At 37.3% G+C, this 18,293-nt stretch overlaps 1 protein-coding gene and 1 pseudogene across 9 annotated transcripts in view; one reads left to right on the top strand and one right to left on the bottom strand.

Annotated features, from left to right (window-relative positions):
* The window catches only part of Zranb1 (zinc finger RANBP2-type containing 1), a 46,626-nt gene that overhangs the window by 26,290 nt on the left and 2,043 nt on the right, over nucleotides 1-18,293 (top strand). For all 9 annotated transcript variants that reach the window (XM_074078101.1, XM_020157868.2, XM_074078096.1 and 6 more), the window contains 7 exons: nucleotides 6,771-6,958; nucleotides 8,216-8,369; nucleotides 9,481-9,552; nucleotides 10,152-10,350; nucleotides 16,240-16,360; nucleotides 17,446-17,575; nucleotides 17,731-17,960. In XM_074078101.1, coding sequence (XP_073934202.1) covers nucleotides 6,935-6,958; nucleotides 8,216-8,369; nucleotides 9,481-9,552; nucleotides 10,152-10,350; nucleotides 16,240-16,360; nucleotides 17,446-17,575; nucleotides 17,731-17,960 — 930 coding nt within the window. In that variant the 5' untranslated portion in view covers nucleotides 6,771-6,934. The remainder of the gene's footprint in view (nucleotides 1-6,770; nucleotides 6,959-8,215; nucleotides 8,370-9,480; nucleotides 9,553-10,151; nucleotides 10,351-16,239; nucleotides 16,361-17,445; nucleotides 17,576-17,730; nucleotides 17,961-18,293) is intronic.
* LOC109682565 (chromobox protein homolog 3 pseudogene) lies at nucleotides 5,210-5,783 on the bottom strand (annotated as a pseudogene).

Here is an 18,293-nt window from a genome sequence, read left to right as displayed (position 1 = left end):
CCATTGTGCTTGCAAAGCAGGCATTCTGCCACTTGCTCTAGTCCATATAAGATATTTAAAAAAAAACAATTTTATGCTAACTATATTTCATATGTATTTTTTGGTGATCTGGGAAGCTTCAAGTCTGTTCATCCTTAGTTCTTTCCCCTGTACTTTCTCTGTGCTGGGGAATGGGCAGCATCTGTAGCCTTTCTTTGGTTAAATGGAGCACATGGGGTGTCAGGGAGGGATTCAGGGTTTTTGATTAGGTCAGATATCTCAGTTTTATTGAGATTTGATTGATATACCATGCAATTCAACATTTGAAATTCTTTTTATCTATATGTATATATTTTCAGTACTAGGGCTTGAACTAAGGGCCTCACACTTGCTAGGCTTGCTAGGCCCACACTCTTAACACTGGAGGCACAACTCTAGCCCTTTTTTGGGTTTGGTATTTTTCGAGATAGGGTCTTGTTTCAAACTTCGAACCTCTTGATCTCTGCCTCCTAAGTAGCTAGGATTATAGGTGTGAGGTTCTGGCTCCTGACTCTATACTTTTTTTTTTTTTTTTCCCCTTCCTTCATTCATACTGGGGCTTAAACTCAGGACTACACCTTGAGCCTCTCCACCATCCCTTTTTTGTGATGTTTTTTTTTTCCCAGATACTCCTGATCTCTGTCTGCTGAGTAGCTAGGATTGCAGGTGTGAGCCACTGGCACCAGGCTCTGGCGCTATACTTTTTTTAATTGTTTTATTATTCACATGTGCATACAAGGCTTGGGTCATTTCTCCCCCCTGCCCCCACCCCCTCCCTTACCACCCACTCTGCCCCCTCCCCCTCCCCCCACCCCCTCAATACCCAGCATAAACTATTTTGCCCTTACCTCTAATTTTGTTGAAGAGAGAGTATAAGCAATAATAGGAAGGAACAAGTGTTTCTTGTTGAGATAAGGATAGCTATATAGGGAGTTGACTCACATTAATTTCCTGTGCGTGTGTGTTACCTCCTAGGTTAATTCTTTTTGATCTAACCTTTTCTCTAGCTCCTGGTCCCCTTTTCCTATTGGCCTCAGTTGCTTCTAAGGTATCTGCTTTAGTTTCTCTGCGTTAAGGGCAACAAACGCTAGCTAATTTTTTAGGTGTCTTACCTATCCTCACCCCTCCCTTGTGTGCTCTCGCTTTTATCATGTGCTCAAAGTCCAATCCCCTTGTCGTGTTTGCCCTTGATCTAATGTCCACATATGAGGGAGAACATACGATTTTTGGTCTTTTGGGCCAGGCTAACCTCACTCAGAATGATGTTCTCCAATTCCATCCATTTACCAGCGAATGATAACATTTCATTCTTCTTCATGGCTGCATAAAATTCCATTGTGTATAGATACCACATTTTCTTAATCCATTCGTCAGTGGTGGGGCATCTTGGCTGTTTCCATAACTTGGCTATTGTGAATAGTGCCATAATAAACATGGGTGTGCAGGTGCCTCTGGAGTAACCTGTGTCACAGTCTTTGGGGTCTATCCCCAAGAGTGGTATTGCTGGATCAAATGGTAAATCAATGTTTAGCGTTTTGAGTAAGTAGCCTCCAAATTTGGCTCTATACTTTTTAAAAGCACTTTATTATGAAGGCAGAATGAATGATACCATAAATCATAGTTCTTAAGCACAGTTGGAAACTTTGTTATGCTGTTTGGTCCACATTCTCCCCCTGCCAATTGTCAGTTAGCTTTTAAATTCAGAAATCCTCAGAAACAGTAGAGAATGTTAAGATTTCTCTTTTGGGAGGGGAGGCAGTACTGGAGTTTGAACTCAGGGCAGGTGTTTTGCTTGAGCCACACCTCCAAATCTGAATTCTTGTGTTTTTTTGGGGGGGATGGGACTGGGGTTTGAAGAATTTTTAACAATTTTTAAGATGTGATTCTTCTAGACTTCAGCTGTAGAGTGAGTTAACTAAAAATAGTACAGACAGTGATTTAGAAGGTCGTCCAACCTTAAAATGGTAGTCATTTAGTATTTAGCTTTAGATTACCTCATATTTGTCTTTTAGAAATAAATAATAATTTGAACCTAGGAAAGCATAATATGTGTATATATTACATACATGTGTACTGGTGCAGATGATCTTCTTTGCCTTTTCAGGTAAATTGGTCAAACTCTTGGATTTCTTCTAGGAGATCTTGGAATGTTTTATATGTAATATTAAAGTACTTTATAAATAGTTATTTTTAGGTTCAAGGTAATTTTTTTTTTTTTTGGCAGGACTGGAATTTAAACTCAGGGCTTCTGCTTGCAAAGCAGGTGTCTATTGTTTGAGCCACATTCCAGTTCATTTTGCTCTCATTATTTTGGAGATGGGGTCTTGCAAATATTTGCCTAGGCTGACCTCGAACTGCAATTCTTCTGATCTCAGCCTCCCAAGTAGCTAGAATTATAGGTATGAGCCACCAGTGCCCAGCTAAAAGCTTTGTTTTGACTTCCTGTGTTGGAAAAAACCTAAAGCCTTGTCATGCTAGGCAAGTGCTCTATCACTGAACTATATACTTTCAGCCCTGGTTTTGGCATTTATAGGGCTGATGGGAAAAGTAGTTGTCTTTATACAGAGATATTATAGAAACAAAAGGACATGGGGTAGGCATACTCAGTTTGGAATAATGTAAATTGCAGTAAATTATTAAAAAATTTGGCCTTATGATATTGTTTTAAATAATGAAAACAAGTGAAGTAGAGGTTTTAGACTTCTTTGTGTACTTGAATATAATTACAAATCAGAATTTTTTTTTTTATTGGTGGTCCTGGGATTTGAACTCCAGAGCCTCATTCTTGATACGTGGGCACTCTATCACTTGAGCTACTTACTCTGCCAGCCCTAGAAAACTCTTTGTATGTATGTGACTTTTCATTCAAGTAGCAATTTCTGTTCTCAAGGCTTACACTTTGGAAAGATTTATCTCCCTTGTCTCATGCCAAACCTACTGTGTTTCAATCTTAACTGCTCTGGGACACTGCCCCTTATAAGTGTATTTTGAAGTTTTTTAGTATAAAGGGGTTTAGGGATGGGTTTTACAGCTGAATTTGAACTTGTACATATGTGTTCAGCAATGTATTAATCCACATTGCTGTAAAAATAAAAAGTCTGATATTGTCATTTAATAACATGAGGGTTGTGAGGTGGTTTATTTTATTTTATTTTTTTTTGGTGGTGGTAGTTGAGCTGGAGATCCGACCTAAGCTTTGCACACACTAGGCATGTGTTCTACAACTAAGGTATGCCTCCAACCCCCAAGTTTTTCTTTATTTATTGATTGATTGATTGAGATGAGAGGGGTCTCACTTACATTGCTCAGGCTATTCTGAATCTCCTGGCTCATGGAGTCTTCCTGCCTCAGCCTCCTAAGTGCTGGGACTGTTAAGTTTTATTGTCATACCTGACTTTCTCATGGGTTCTTAACCTGAATAATGTGAGTGTTTATGCTGGGGAGAAGAGGATGTAGATTTACAGAAAGGATCTATGACAGATTTTGAAAACTTTTGAAGCTGACCTCTTGTGGCTTACAGATGTGATTAAAAAGGACTCTTGAGTATAGTAGTCATGTTTTTACTGTCTTTTATGTTTCTCATACTGTCATAGTGCTGTGTATAACATGAGTGTTCAGTGAATGTGGGAATTATGTTTAAGCTTTGTTATGTTTAATAAAGAGGGAGATTGTTGTATTATTACACATTCTGTAAGGAATATCTGTAATTTCTAATTCAAAATAGCAATAAAAAGTGCTTTTTAAAAAGCACAGCTTAGGAGCTTGAGGCATGACTAATGCGGTGTGACACTTGCCTAGCTAGATTGAAGACCTGAGTTCAAACTCCAGGACTGCCAAAAACAAACAAACAAACAAACAAAAACCCGTAATAGGAACATTTTTAGTTACTATTAGCAATTTTCTCAAAAAGTTCACATTATGTAACTTAGGAAACACTTAAAATTATTTGGTCCTGAAGTCTTGTTTTCTTTTTAAAATTCTATTTGTGCTAAATTTGAAATTAATCTACACTTTCATTTTTTGCCAAGGTTATTTATTATCCACACTGTATCATACTTCTTAGTAAATACAATTAATATCTTTACCTAACGTTAATTAATTTAGTTTTTTAAAAGGAATATAAAACTATTGACCACTGTTCACCATTATTTATAATAAAGTAAACAATATACAGTTTGATAATATTCTGATTACTACAAAGTTGTTTTCCTGGCTTCTGCAGAACCAGTAACCCAAATACTGCAAAGATTGAGCCTACATGGAAGGAATGAGTCTGGGGAAAGAAAAAGCATGCAGATCAATTTATAAAATTTTCACAAATTTATGCCAGCAGGTCCTAAATTGTCAATATTTCTAACCAGCAGATTACATTTCCATGAGCCAAGTCTGAAATATTTCATGATTCTTAACCTTTTAGTACAGATTTCAACTTTCTGTTTCTGTAAAGGAATGGCTCCCTAGAGGAACCTTTAAAAGTGCACTTTACTCTCGTTTAGCTAATTAAAACAAACCAGGGTTTGTCTAGTTCCCTCATCTGGCTGGGGAAGTTGTTGGTACTGGTAACAAGGAATTTTGCAAATAAACTATTGTATTTATGTGTCTCTAGAAAACTAAAACAACCCAGATACGGTGATGTATGCCTGTAATACCAGCCCTTGGATGGTAGAGGCAGGAGGATTTCAAGTTTGAGGCCCAGTGAGACCGTATTATTTCCACAAAAAAGAAAAAAAAAAGGCTGGGGTTGAAGCCCAGTGGTACAGCACTTGCTTACCATAGTCAGGGTCCTGCTTTCAATCCCTAGCACCTAAAACCATCTCCAAAACCACCTAAGTATTTTATGTATATGCCAACACAAACAAAAAGTCCAGAATGGTCCTTTGACATTCCAGTTAAAAGATAAGTTCTGATTAATGACTGTAAAATTTCCCTAACATTAAAAGACTGGTACCAAATAGTCTTTTCTGATAAAGGAAGCAATACAGAAAGCTTTTATTCTACCTGTTCAAAGTAACTAGTGCTATTGATGCAGAAAACAAAAACAAAAAACCCCAACAACTCCCCCAATACTACTTTCAAAACCAACATACCAAACTTGATTTTCATTAGAATGTGGTTATCTTTTTCACTAGTAATTCAAAAACCAAGACTCAGATTTTATATGTATAAATATATATAAAAACAATGCAAACAATTACTGAGCTTCATCTTTTTGACAAGAATGCCAAGTTAGTCTCTCTTTATAAAACACAATTACAATTTGAGGACATTTCATATTTGCCTTTTTTGCCAGCACCAAGTCTGCCTCATCTGAATCTTTCCATTTTATGAGAAACATCAATTCTCCACTGCTGTCTGTAGTATCAATTATTCGTTCAGGATCAAGACCTCTGGCAAAGCCTCTTGGTTTGTCAGCAGCATCTCTTTTCTTCTTTGACTTGATATCATCAGATTCACTGTCAGATAAAGATTTCCTTTTTGTACCATCTTTTTCTTTACCAGCTTTTTGAGAATTAAGAAATGAGTCAATTAACTTTGGACAATCTAAATTTTCTTCAGGCTCCCAAGTATTGTCAGCATTTGTAAATCCCTTCCACTTCAGGAAATACTCCACCTTCCCATTCACTACATGCCATTCCAGTACTTTTTCCACCACAAATTCTTCAGGCTCTGCCTCTTCAACTTTTTTACTTTTTCCATTCTGTTTCCTTCCCATTTTTTGCAAAGTAGTTTTATTGGAGGCCATTTTTAATTACGGAGTTGAAGAGCTATTGTTTGCATGCTCCGGGTTGTGGGTCCTGTAGCAACCAGCCTGCACACCTCCAGCTCGAGTCACCCCTAATGTTAATTTAATTCTTATGAATTAATAAGCTAGTTTAGTAGGATCTTTATGGATTTAGAAAAAGGGTCCTGTACTGGTTTGTAATGTTTTAGTATATTTCATTCAAAATCATCTGGCTAAATTTTTTGCTGTTTTTTTTTTTTTTTTTTTTTGAGATAGGATCTAACCCAGCTTGCCTTGAACTTGCTGTGTAGTCCATGCTAGCCTTGAACTCACGGTTCTCCTGCCTCTGCCTCCCAAGTGCTGGTATTACCAAATTGGCCACCACACCTTTGGGTACCTTTCTTTTTGAGGTACTAGATGTGAACTCCTGGCCTCACACTTGCTAGGCAGGGGCTCTACTGCTTGAGTCACACCTCCAGCTGTTAACAGTTCTTAATGGGTGTAAGGAAGCTTTGGCTATAAGAGATTCTGAAATCAAAATATTGTTACTTACAATGAAAATGGTTTCAGTTGCTCTAAGTTGTTTCAAAGCTAAACAACAGTATAGAAAGCTCAGAATTTGTTTTGATTCTGCTTTAAGAATGTAGTTACAAGAGCAGAAGTGGCCCAACATCACTGGAAGCACATGCCTCTCTCCTCGGTTTCTGTAGTTAGGATGAAAGTGTTTTCTGTGAAATCTAATTTCTTACACTAGGTTATCAATCTGATCCATTTACTGTATTCTAATAGTTATTCTAAACTGCAGCAGAGGATGAAGCCAGCTGTGATGGTAAATAACTGCCTAACTGTTCTAGTTCTAGAAAGAAATTTTGAAAAGGGTAGGGTGATACTAATTTTCCTTACATTCTTTAGGACATTTCAATGATGCTCCAGGATCATAATAGCACAAAGAAACACTTAAAGAGTTTGGAGTAACTGCTATTGGTTTATACAATAATTAAATGCTTTTCTATCTCGATGCTTGTTTTAGGGGTTGTAGAAGGTGATTTAGGGGCCATAGAAGCATACAAATCATCAGGAGGAGATATTGCGCGGCAGCTCACTGCGGATGAAGTACGCTTGCTGAACCGTCCTTCTGCCTTCGATGTTGGCTATACTTTGGTCCACTTGGCTATACGATTTCAGAGGCAGGATATGCTAGCAATATTGCTTACAGAGGTGAGTGTTGCACTTTGGGATTAAGTGTGCTTTCATGTCAAATTTTATTTTTAATGAATGTTAAGTGTTTCTCCAAAGGACTCTTCAATGTTACCAGGTTGGTGACAGTAGATAACAGAGCTGACTGGCTCATTTGAGGATGGTGCCAAACTCTTTTACTTACCAGCCAAAATTTTGATGGCAAAATTTTCCATAAAGTTTTTTTGGTGGTACTGGGGTTTGAACTCAGGGCTTCATATTTGGTAGGTAGGTGCTTTTCTTCTTGAGATACTCCACTAGCCCTGGAATAGATTTTTTGAGCTTCTTAAAATACAACTAGAATGAAGGCAGAATCTTTGTATCATTTGCTGCTTTTCAGCATTAAAAAGGAGATATTCTAGTCAGTGTGTTTGTTGTAGTTCTTTGCCTGGAGGTCTTTGCAGTAGTGCTCACTATAAGTGCTCACATCCCACTCCTTTCTTGACTTTGAAGGTTATCTATCTGTATTTAAACTTGGAGATGCCAAATGCTACTGGGAGCTGGTGGCTCATGACTGTAATCCTAGCCTGTTGGGAGGCTGAGATTGGGAACATAATGGTTTGAGGCCAGCCTGGGCAAATAGTTCACAAGACTCCATCTGCAAGATAATGAGAGCAAAATGGACTGGAGGTGTGGCTCAAGTGATAAAACTCCTGCTTTGCAAGTACCGAAGCCATGAGTTCAAACTTCAGGCTCCCACCCTCCTCCCCGCCCCCTAAAAAATTTTAGAGCAATACCTAATGGGGTAGAGGGGAAAGGGTTTGAGGCCAGAGGGAACTAACCTGTTTAAATATCATGCTTTATTCCAAGTCAAGATACTTGAAACGTGAAAGAGCATTTGCAATTTTCTTTTTCTCTGTGAACTGAAATTCCTTGTGTTTAGAAAATGTTTTTATTGAGTACATTATGGTTAGTCCATCTAGGTTTTCTGTCCTTCCTCCCCCTCATGATATACCTTTACGAACATCGGCATTTACATAAATTTTTATGTACATGTTTATTTTCTTAGGGGTATACTCTGCTTCTTTGGAAGAAGTCGAAATACTGAAGCAGGATAAAACATTTTTTATGGTTGTTTTCCTGAAAAGTTGTACTGATATACTCAGTACATTTAAGATTAAAGAAAAAAAAAAAAAACCCTAAGTTATTTGGAGAAATTTTGCTAATTTCTTTTAATGTTGTGTTTTGTTTCCAATTATGATAAATGAGATACAGAAGAAAGTTTATTTTGTATTTAAGGTGTCTCAACAAGCAGCAAAGTGTATTCCAGCAATGGTGTGTCCTGAACTGACAGAACAAATCCGGAGAGAAATAGCTGCCTCTCTTCATCAAAGAAAGGGGGATTTTGCTTGCTATTTTCTAACTGACCTTGTAACATTTACGTTGCCAGCAGGTAACTCCAAAATTCAATGTGAAAAGAAGTTTCTATTTTATTATAGGTATAATTTTATGTAGGGGTGGAAATAGGTTTTTGTAAGAAAGTAAGTAACTTAGAATCTTAAATGACTTGATGTCTTATTTATGCTGGAGGTGACCAGAGAGAGCTACCTGTAAACAAATGCTTTTGTTATCATAAGATAGTAACTTTGTGGGTCCCAGATATTTTTTAAAGCATGTTTTGCATATAATTTTCCCTTTCTTTTCATGTCTGTCATTTTGAACTTAGATAACTACTGGCTACCTGGTATTAAGAGATAGGATTGGAACATAGGCTTTTGATAGATCTGGTTACTTGAATTAAAGATATTGGCACATTTGAATATGGCACGGCTTTCACTCAATTTATTTCTACCATTGCAAAGCAACTTTTCATTTTTCAGCTTACTGACAGATGAAGGTGTCTTCCAGGTTGTCTTGGTCAGTTGACATTCATTGAGTAAATACACCAAAAATCAAAAGTTTTTTAAAAAAGCTTGCATTTGGGATCTGAATGTTTTGAACTTTTTGTCTTGACATAAAGAGGGAAATTTGCAAATAGTAGGTGGTGATAAGTGAGCCTTCTATAATTGAAGCAGACTTTATTTGAAATGTACTGTATATTAAGCCCACCCCAAGTTATGATTGGATTTTTATTTAGAATTGAAAATGCTTTTGCTTCTTATGACTCCAGGCTACTCTATCATCAAATCTGAATACACTTTAGAGAGTTTGAGGAAGATGGTAAAAACACTATGCCAAAATGCATGGTTCATTAACTTGCATGAGAAGATTCTTCAGTTTGAAAGTAGCAGAAGTTGCCAGTGTTAAGAGAACAAATAAAATTTTATATGTAATTATTGGTCCACATGTTATTATTTATATTTTTAAGTAAATCACAGTTTTGTTAATGCAGTAAAGAAAGGAAATATTTTATAACTCATATGTTACTCATATTTATTAAAGAAGATATCTGACAGTCTTCAGTGGAAAGGGAGTTATTTTAGAGGATATTACTAGAGGCTCACACTTAGTTTATTAAATTATAAAAAACAAGAACATCTTTCAAGTCTGATTTTACTTTGCAGATATTGAAGACTTACCCCCAACAGTTCAAGAAAAATTATTTGATGAGGTGCTTGATAGAGATGTTCAAAAGGGTAAGTATAATAACTAATGAATGTAATTTACCTTCTATCTGATCACTTAATTTTTGCTTTGTAAAGTATGGAGTAGTTCGATACATAGCTAGCTTGCCTTATATTTATTTTTAATTAAAAATGTAATGTCCTTAAGAACATAGTGTCATAGTTTGTTCATTGTGGCTGAGAGTGTGGCTCAGTGGTAGAGCGCATGCCAGCATGTGCGGGTCATGCGTCCCATCCGTATCATCCAGGAAAAAAAAAAAAGAAAAAAAGGACACATTTTATAAGTTTTCACTGTGATAGAGTGAACAGATAAAGATATAAAAGCCTTAAAACCTTGGTTTATAATTCTTATTCCAGAATTAGTATATTTCTATATTAAACATTTTTAGAAAATAAAATTATAAGGGATTTGAAAGCTGAATAAATAATTCCAGAGCCTCAGTGTTTCACCTCTTCAAAAAGTTTACATTCAAGTCGATCAAATTTATTTAGGTCTTTATTAGTAAATTTCATATAAACCTTTTTACATGTTGAAAATAGGTCCTCACTCTACTAAATGTTTTGTAATTATATAGGCATGAAAATGAACATGTTATTTAAATTCCTCATAGAGTTAGAAGAAGAATCTCCAATTATAAACTGGTCCTTGGAGTTGGCTACCCGTTTGGACAGTCGACTGTATGCACTTTGGAACCGGACTGCAGGAGACTGCTTACTTGACTCAGTACTACAAGCTACTTGGGGCATTTATGACAAAGACTCAGTGCTTCGGAAAGCCCTGCATGACAGCCTGCATGACTGTTCACACTGGTGAGCTGGCATCCTTCTCTGTTTCATCCTGGACTGCACTTGCTAAATTGTTCCCTTGTAGTTTTAGGATACTTTTCTTTCTCAGTTATATTTTCTGTGGAAGAGAGGCAAACACCTTTTTGGTTTTGGATTTTAGACACTGAACACCTCAGTGTTTTTTTTTTTTTTGGCGGTACTGGAGTTTGTACTTAGGACCTACACCATGAGTCTCTCCACCAGCCCTTTTGTGTGTGTGTGTGTGTGTGTGTGTGTGTCAGAGAGAGAGAGAGAGAGAGAGAGAGATGGATTTTTTTTTCCCCACACAGGGTCTTGCAAAACTGTTTGCTCAGGCTGGCCTCAAACCATGATCCTTCTGATGTCTGCCTCCTGAGTAGCTAGGATTACAGGTGTGAGCCACTGACAACTGGCCCTCAGTGGTTTTTAATACCTTTTTGCTGTGCTTTAAGATAGAAACATTTGTAGCTCTAAAATGGGAACATGTTTTTTCTATACAATTTAAATAATACATTTGAATATTTCTTAAACAACATTAATAGTTTCTCTTGTTTTGGTTCAGTACTGGTGGGGTTTTAACTCAAGGGCCTCACACTATGACTTGAGCCACTCCACCATCCTGTTCTTTATTTTTCCCCTTTTTTGGTGGGGGGCAGTGCTGGGGTTTGAACTTATGGCCGTGAGCCTCCTAGTAAGGTACTCTACCACTTGAGCCTCAGCCTTGGCCCTTTTTTGCTTTTAGTTTAGGTTTTCTTGTTTTTTTTTTTTTTTTTTTAGGTATGTCTTGCATTTTTTTTCCAGTACCAGCCTCAGATTGTGATCCTCCTATGTACATCCTTTCACATAGCTGGGGTCACAGTTGTACTCCATCAGACCAAGATTATTGATTGAGATGGGGTTTTGCTAGCTTTTTGCTTGTGCTGGCCTTGAAACCCTATCCTCCTGATTTCTGCCTCCCAAATAGCTTGAGACTATAGGCGTGACCTGCTGTGGCCAGCTCCTTTTTTTCCTTTTTAATTTTTTTTTTTTTTTTTTGAGATAGGGTCTTGTTGCATAGTATAGGCTGCCTTTGAACTCTTAAATTCTTTTGCCTCAGCTTTCTGAGTGCTTGGATTACAGGCATGTACCACCATGCCCAGCTAACATTTACCTTTAAATACGGTCTTTTTTCATAATTTTAAGTATTTATGATTTCATATTTTCATTCAGCTTAAAAATATTATTTTGGCATTTTGTATTATGAGCTGTTTTTCTTACTGAGGGAGGGAGTCTTAATATTACAGTTTGCCAATTTTCAAACCACAAAAAGGTTAAAAAAAAAATCAGTAGATCCCAGTATGTCCATCGTTAGATTGACTCGTTGTTAACAATTTGGGACCCCTGCTCTGTCTGTACATTTCTCTGTACCAATTAGTTTTAGGTATCATAAAGTTTTACCCTTCATTATTCCAATATTTATCTTTCCAGAACAAGAGTCTTCTACCCCAGTTTACCTAAGAAAAGCAGCACTAACTCAGTTATCCACCATAGTCCATGCTCATGTTTTTCCCAGGTGTCTCACATAATCCACACAAACCTAGATTGTCTTCAACTGTGAATTCATGCATTTTGATACCAAGCACTGAAGACAGTCTCTCTGCTTTTGAATAGTTTGGTCTTTACATTTATTATTTGACTTTTGGTATTTTTTTGGTTCTGAGAATACATTGTCCTACTTAGCTATCACATAGGTTTTTTTAGGTGGGACTGGGGTTTTGAACTCATCTTCATGCTTGGAAAGAGGACTGTACCACTTGAGCCACACCTGCAGTCCATTTTACGCTGGTTGTTTTGGAGAGGGGGGGTCTTGTGAACTATTTGCCTGGCTGGCCTTGAACTACATCCTTCCACTCTCAGCCTCCCAAGTAGCTAGGATTACAGGTGTGAGCCACTAACACCTGGCTATTTGCTATACCTGTCCTTTTATAAATTATGTAATTGAGGTGTAGGAAGCTAAATTAAATTATGCATTTTTGAAGTTAGTAACAAATCATTTAAAAATTCATACTACTTTATGTCGCTAACAAATTGCTTTGTCTCATATCAGATTGAGTGCTCATAAATAATGCTAAAGGCCCTACTCCAACTTTATTACTGTTACATTTTTGAACACTTACTAGTTGTGAATTTTATTATATTTAGGGGTTACATGAAGTCCATCAGAATATAGAGTATAGAGATTTGTTTTGTTTCATTGTGAAAGATCTAGTACCTAGAATACCTCGACACAGTGAGTACTTGTTAGAATTAGGAAGGAAATGAGAATGATATAATTACAATTACCTCTAAAAAACTGAATTATAAATCAAAGAGTAATCTAGGAGAGTAAAAATTTGTGATTACCTGAAAAAAAAATCTCCTGGCTGAAAAGCTTGGGTATAAATCTGACTGGATGTAATATAGCTAAAGAAAGATTTTGTCTCTCAGGTAGATGTTTTAGTCATATAGTCTTTGTCCAGAAAAGAGGGCATTGTGCCTCTTAGTAGAGGTGGGTACCATGATTGATCTAGTAGTATGGTAAGACCATTCCTGTGGTGAGGTGTTCATCAGTCTAGGTAATAAGCCTGATGCCATTTTCAGTGTTCAGTTTAACTAACCCCACTTCATCAGATTACATGTTTATCAAGCAACAGTCTGATAGTGAGTTAGATATCTCTATGGGCCTGCCTGTAGAAACTGAGAAGATGAGCTTGGTTTGGTTCTTATGAAAGCAGTTTCTTGGAATTCTAGTTTTAGGGATCTACCTTATAAATTTGGTTAATGTGACTGCTGTTAAGATGTATTGCCTAGTGTTGATGAAGTCTAGCTTCTTAGTTGGAAAGCTAGATCTGGACTGTGGTAAATCTACCACTTTGCAAATGCCCCCTTGAAAAAGGGAGCTTGGAGCTGGGCAGGGTATGAGTGCCTTTAATCCCAGCACTTGGGAGGTGAAGGCAGGAGGATAGCAAGTTTGAGGCCAGCCTGGGCTACATAGCAAGAACGTGTCTTTAAAAAAAAAAAAAAAAAAAGGACAGCCTGGCAGTCTCCCCTCTGGTGGTATTATCCTGATCATGTTGTAAGAGTGAAAATATACTGTGAGTTTTAGCAGGTGATGTCATTTTCCTAATTCTAAGTTGGTTTCTTTTTTTTTTTTAAAGACATTTGTGACTAGTAATAATAGCCTTGGGAATTTATGATACCTATAACTCAAAACTAGCAGTAGGGGATCTTCTGAATTGGTGTTGCCACTAATATTTCTACTAAGATTGAAATTCTCAGGTGATTGTGAGTTATTTGAGTACTTATTTAGTCTAGCACAGAGGTAGCAAGTAAATAGGCTAGGTGAGAAGAATGACTGTTAGAGTGAGAAGAAAAGGAATAAGACTGTTTACAGCCACTGGTAAGTATTGTTGCAGCAGGACTTTGAGTAAGTAGTCCTGACTCTTACCAGGATGTTCAGGGGGGAGTATTTGCAGCTAGAATGTGGATAGGACTCCCAATATAAAGAATGCTTTGGCACCACCTCCTTGGATCCCTGCCATGAGATACCTTTTCCTGATGTTTCAGAGCTCAGGAATAGGAAACTGAATTGAGTGTAGTGATCATACAGGGGCATCCTTTCTGTCTTGGTGGAGTTGGGGTGAAGATTGTAATGGGGAGAGAAGAAGTGTTACTGCCGTCGATTCACAGGTTCAGTAGCAGCAGCTGTTTCATTGAGCTTGATGCATAACCATGATAGGGTCTAGAATGAGAGGGGGTGAACAACCGGGTCCTGACCTAGGCCAGGAGAGGAGGTGACAACGCATCACTTGTGAGGTCTTCTTTCTTTGCACATAGTCAACTGGAAGAGAGATTTTCGTAAGTTATATAAAATTCCTAATGGGAACTGAGAAGGCAGTTTTCTATTATATGATCTCCTCCTCCCATCTACTTCAAGGTAGGTAGGCTATTTTATATTTTTATGTGCTTGTAGTTCCTTGGTTGTGTTGGATACCTTGGATTGAGCTGACTCAAGTTCTCAAGACTGAATATACAGTATTATACTAGCCGTTCATGAACATGTCAGTCCAGTTCTCAGAGGAATGGATGGGGTAGTTAATATAAATAAGGAAAAAAAAGTTAGTGCTGTTTTTGCTTTTCAGTAGAATTATTGGTAGTTTTGAGTTCTAGGTATACTTTTCAGTGTAAATTACCATAAATGCTGTTTGGAAGAACAAATACATATATAATTATGCCCTCACCAAATACATATAGTGAATAACCTGTGCTGCTATGTGGGTAGATAAAATTATAATGAAAAATAAATAGACAAATGCCTTAAAAATTTGAAGTCTGCCAGGCACATTCGTTCTCATCAGGAGACTGTGACGGGGAGCATCACTGTTCAAGGCCAGGCTAGGCAAGACGTTAGTAGACTCCATCTTAACCAGAGAAAGGCTGGGCTCCGCGGCGTGCAGTTCTGATCCCAGTATTTGGGTGGTGTAAGTAGGGTCGCAGCCTAAGGCAGCTAAGCAAAACTATTTGAAAAATAATCTGAGGCAAACAGGGATGGGGGCGTGGCTCAAGTGGTAGAGCACCTGCCTAGCAAGTGCAAGGCCCTGAGTTCAAATGCCAGTACCCCTCCCCAGTCAAAATTCTAAGCCTGAATTTCACTTCTTCCTAAAAACAAGTAGATTTATCGAAATACTGCTTGCATGTCATAAATGCACTTGTTTCAAGAATACTCTTGTAAATACTCTTTATAAATATAAATACTCTTTATAAATATTAAATTTATAAAATTGTGCAGCTGCAACTCCACAAAGAAAACCTTGTAGCCAACTGTTGATCTACTTTCTGTATTTGTACATTTGCCTTTTCTGAACTTTTTTTTATAAATGGGACCATAAAATAGATTACCTTTGTGACTGACTTGTTTTAATTAGCATACTTTGCTTGTTACTCAACAATATTCCATTGTATGGATATATGCTTCATTTTGTTTACCTGTTCACCAGTTGATGGACATTGGGTTGTTTCCAGTTTCTAGCCATGCTGACCCTTCATGCCAGGTCATGTAATAAATCTGTGTTTAACATTTCAAGAAACTGCCAAAGTAATTTGCAGTGCCTGTACCATATACATTCCTATCAACAGTCCATTAAGGACTCAATTTTTTCATACCCTCACCAATACTTACTGTTTTGATAATAGCCCTTCTTATGCACACAAAGTGATATACTGAGGATACTTGGAATATCTTGTCATGTGCTTATTGATCATTCATATATACCTTCTTCAGTGAAATATCTTTCCCTATTTTTTGCTCTTTTCTGATGCTGTCTTGAATATGCTAGGTAAGCACTCTGTCATCGAGCTTCACCTTAGCCCTCTTATGCTCATTTTTGGAGGGGTTGTCTCATTATTCACATGCAGATATTCCTTATGTATCACGTCCATAAGAAGATGGTCTGTAAATGTTTTCCTCCATTCTGTGACTTATCTTTTCACTACATTAATAGTACCTTTTGAGGCATTAAAATCTTTAACTTGTAGTACTGCTTATCATTTTTTAAAAATTACTAATGTTTTTGCTGTTCAATCTAAAGAAATCTTTCCTGGCCCAAGGCTACAAAGATTTATTCCTGTGCATGAGAATTTTATAGTTTTAACTTTGACATTTAGGTCTTTGATCCATTCATTATGAGCTAACTTCTGTTTGAGGGGTGAAGTATAAAGGTCTTGAGTTCATCTTTTTGCAGTATTGTGTATTGAAAAGACTGTTTTCTCTTGACATGAATTATGTAAACAGTATGTTAAATAAATGATTGCAACACTAAAAGTACAGTTTATAGAAGGTTTATTTATTATTATTTTGTTTGCTATCTTGTTGTTAAGGTTTTACACACGCTGGAAAGATTGGGAATCATGGTATTCTCAGAGTTTTGGTTTACATTTTTCGTTGAGAGAAGAGCAGTGGCAAGAAGACTGGGCATTTATACTCTCTCTTGCTAGTCAGGTAAGGATGTTTCAAACCTTGTTGCTGCTGCTATGGAGAGGTAAGCCATATCTAAAGATCTTGATTTGCTTGGCAAACCATGTTGGAAGCAGTGTGGTACAAAGGAAAGAAGCTTGATTTGGGTACTAGGCATGACTGCTGTTTGCCAAATATATGACCATAGCAAGTTCTCACTGTAGAACTCAGTGCTGTGTTTCTTTGAACAAGTGATATGTCAAAATGAAATGTGTATTCTGGTGATTTTAAGCACTATAAAGTCTTGAAGTTGTTCTCAGCATAGGAGTGTTTATGCTTATTTTTTCTGCCTACTTGTGAGCTCCTGTTGTGTGCTTGAGGTGGGGTCTTAACTACCCAATAACTGAACTAATAGTAGGTTCCTTATATGATGGAACTGAGCGTCAGGACCTAAGAAAAAATTGGTATTCTTCAGAATGTTCTGATGGTGAGGCTGCATCCATGTGCTGTAGGCAGAGGAAAAGGCAGTTTAGCATACATTGAACAGAGTGCCACTCCTCAGGTTTATTTGAACCCTGAGATGGTTATTTACCTTCTGTTCAGGCCATATAGACATGGTTCTTAGTGGCTAATTTGTATGAGGCACAAACCTCAGAACCACGTGTTGTCACTGTAGTTGGAAGATAAACCCCACTTGAATATTAGTATCCAAACATTAGGTGATAATGCCATTTCACTTTATATGAAATAAAGGTCTTTGTTGTATTTCAGGAAGACTGTTGTAAGTAGTGCTTTCACAGTAAGCTTAGAATGTGATTATATGGTGTGTCCCTTGCTATGTGGATCTTTGGTTTCTGAGATTGGAGAGTGAAGAGCAAGATATTTCAATATTTATCAACTTCTGTTTGGTTTGTGAGTTTCAATAGTGAATGATACCTATGCATAGATAGTGTAGATTTGTGTTACAATGTTACTGAACTTTGCTGTTTGAGAGAGTCATATGTTTTAACTTGACAATGTTGAGATATATAGCATAGTGAAGAAGTTAGCATTGCTTTTTACATTTTAGTTTTCTAGGAGTGTTAATAAGTGATTTAACGAGAAATTGCCCTTTTTGTTGTTCTGTACAGCCTGGAGCAAGTTTGGAACAGACACACATTTTTGTACTTGCACATATTCTTAGACGACCAATTATAGTTTATGGAGTAAAATATTATAAGAGTTTCCGGGGAGAAACTTTAGGATATACTCGGTTTCAAGGTAAGCCATTATTCAAGAGCATTTCCATAAGTCTCATTTACTATGATAATATAGTTTGCAGGCACAGCCTGAAGCAATTAGAGTGACTGACTCTTGTATGTCAGGAGGTAGTTGTGGGATGTGCACCTTTGTGATCTCCTCTCATTACTTTCTAGGAGTTTATCTGCCTTTGTTGTGGGAACAGAGTTTTTGTTGGAAAAGTCCGATTGCACTGGGCTATACAAGGGGCCACTTCTCTGCTTTGGTTGCCATGGAAAATGATGGTTATGGCAACCGAGGTGCTGGTGCTAACCTGAACACTGATGATGATGTCACCATCACATTTTTGCCACTGGTTGACAGTGAAAGGAAGCTACTCCATGTGCACTTTCTTTCTGCTCAGGAGGTAAGCAGCATGTTTCTCCACTAACCACACAATAACCTTATACCAGAATCTAGCCTAGGGTATCTTTTGGGTGTGGTTTTATCTTTCAGGCATGTATTACCAGTTAAATTTGGGTATGATTGTAGTAACTGCTGTTTTCTGTAAATACTAGTTAGACAGACTTTGAAATTAACCTTTACAAAATTGCTGTGTGGGGCACAACAAAGAACTAAAGTGTAAAGTCCTTGCTCTCAAGTGGTGATGAGCGCCAAGAAGAAAAAGCACAAAAACTGGGTGATTAGATTTGTGACTGAAATAGGGTGTTAAATATTAGGGCATGGTCTAAGTGTTGGA

Source organism: Castor canadensis, chromosome 7 (genome assembly GCF_047511655.1).
Source record: "Castor canadensis chromosome 7, mCasCan1.hap1v2, whole genome shotgun sequence".
In the NCBI taxonomy this organism is placed as follows: Eukaryota; Metazoa; Chordata; class Mammalia; order Rodentia; family Castoridae; genus Castor; species Castor canadensis.
Note: the sequence above shows the minus strand (reverse complement) of the source record. Positions and strands in the feature narration are given on the sequence as shown.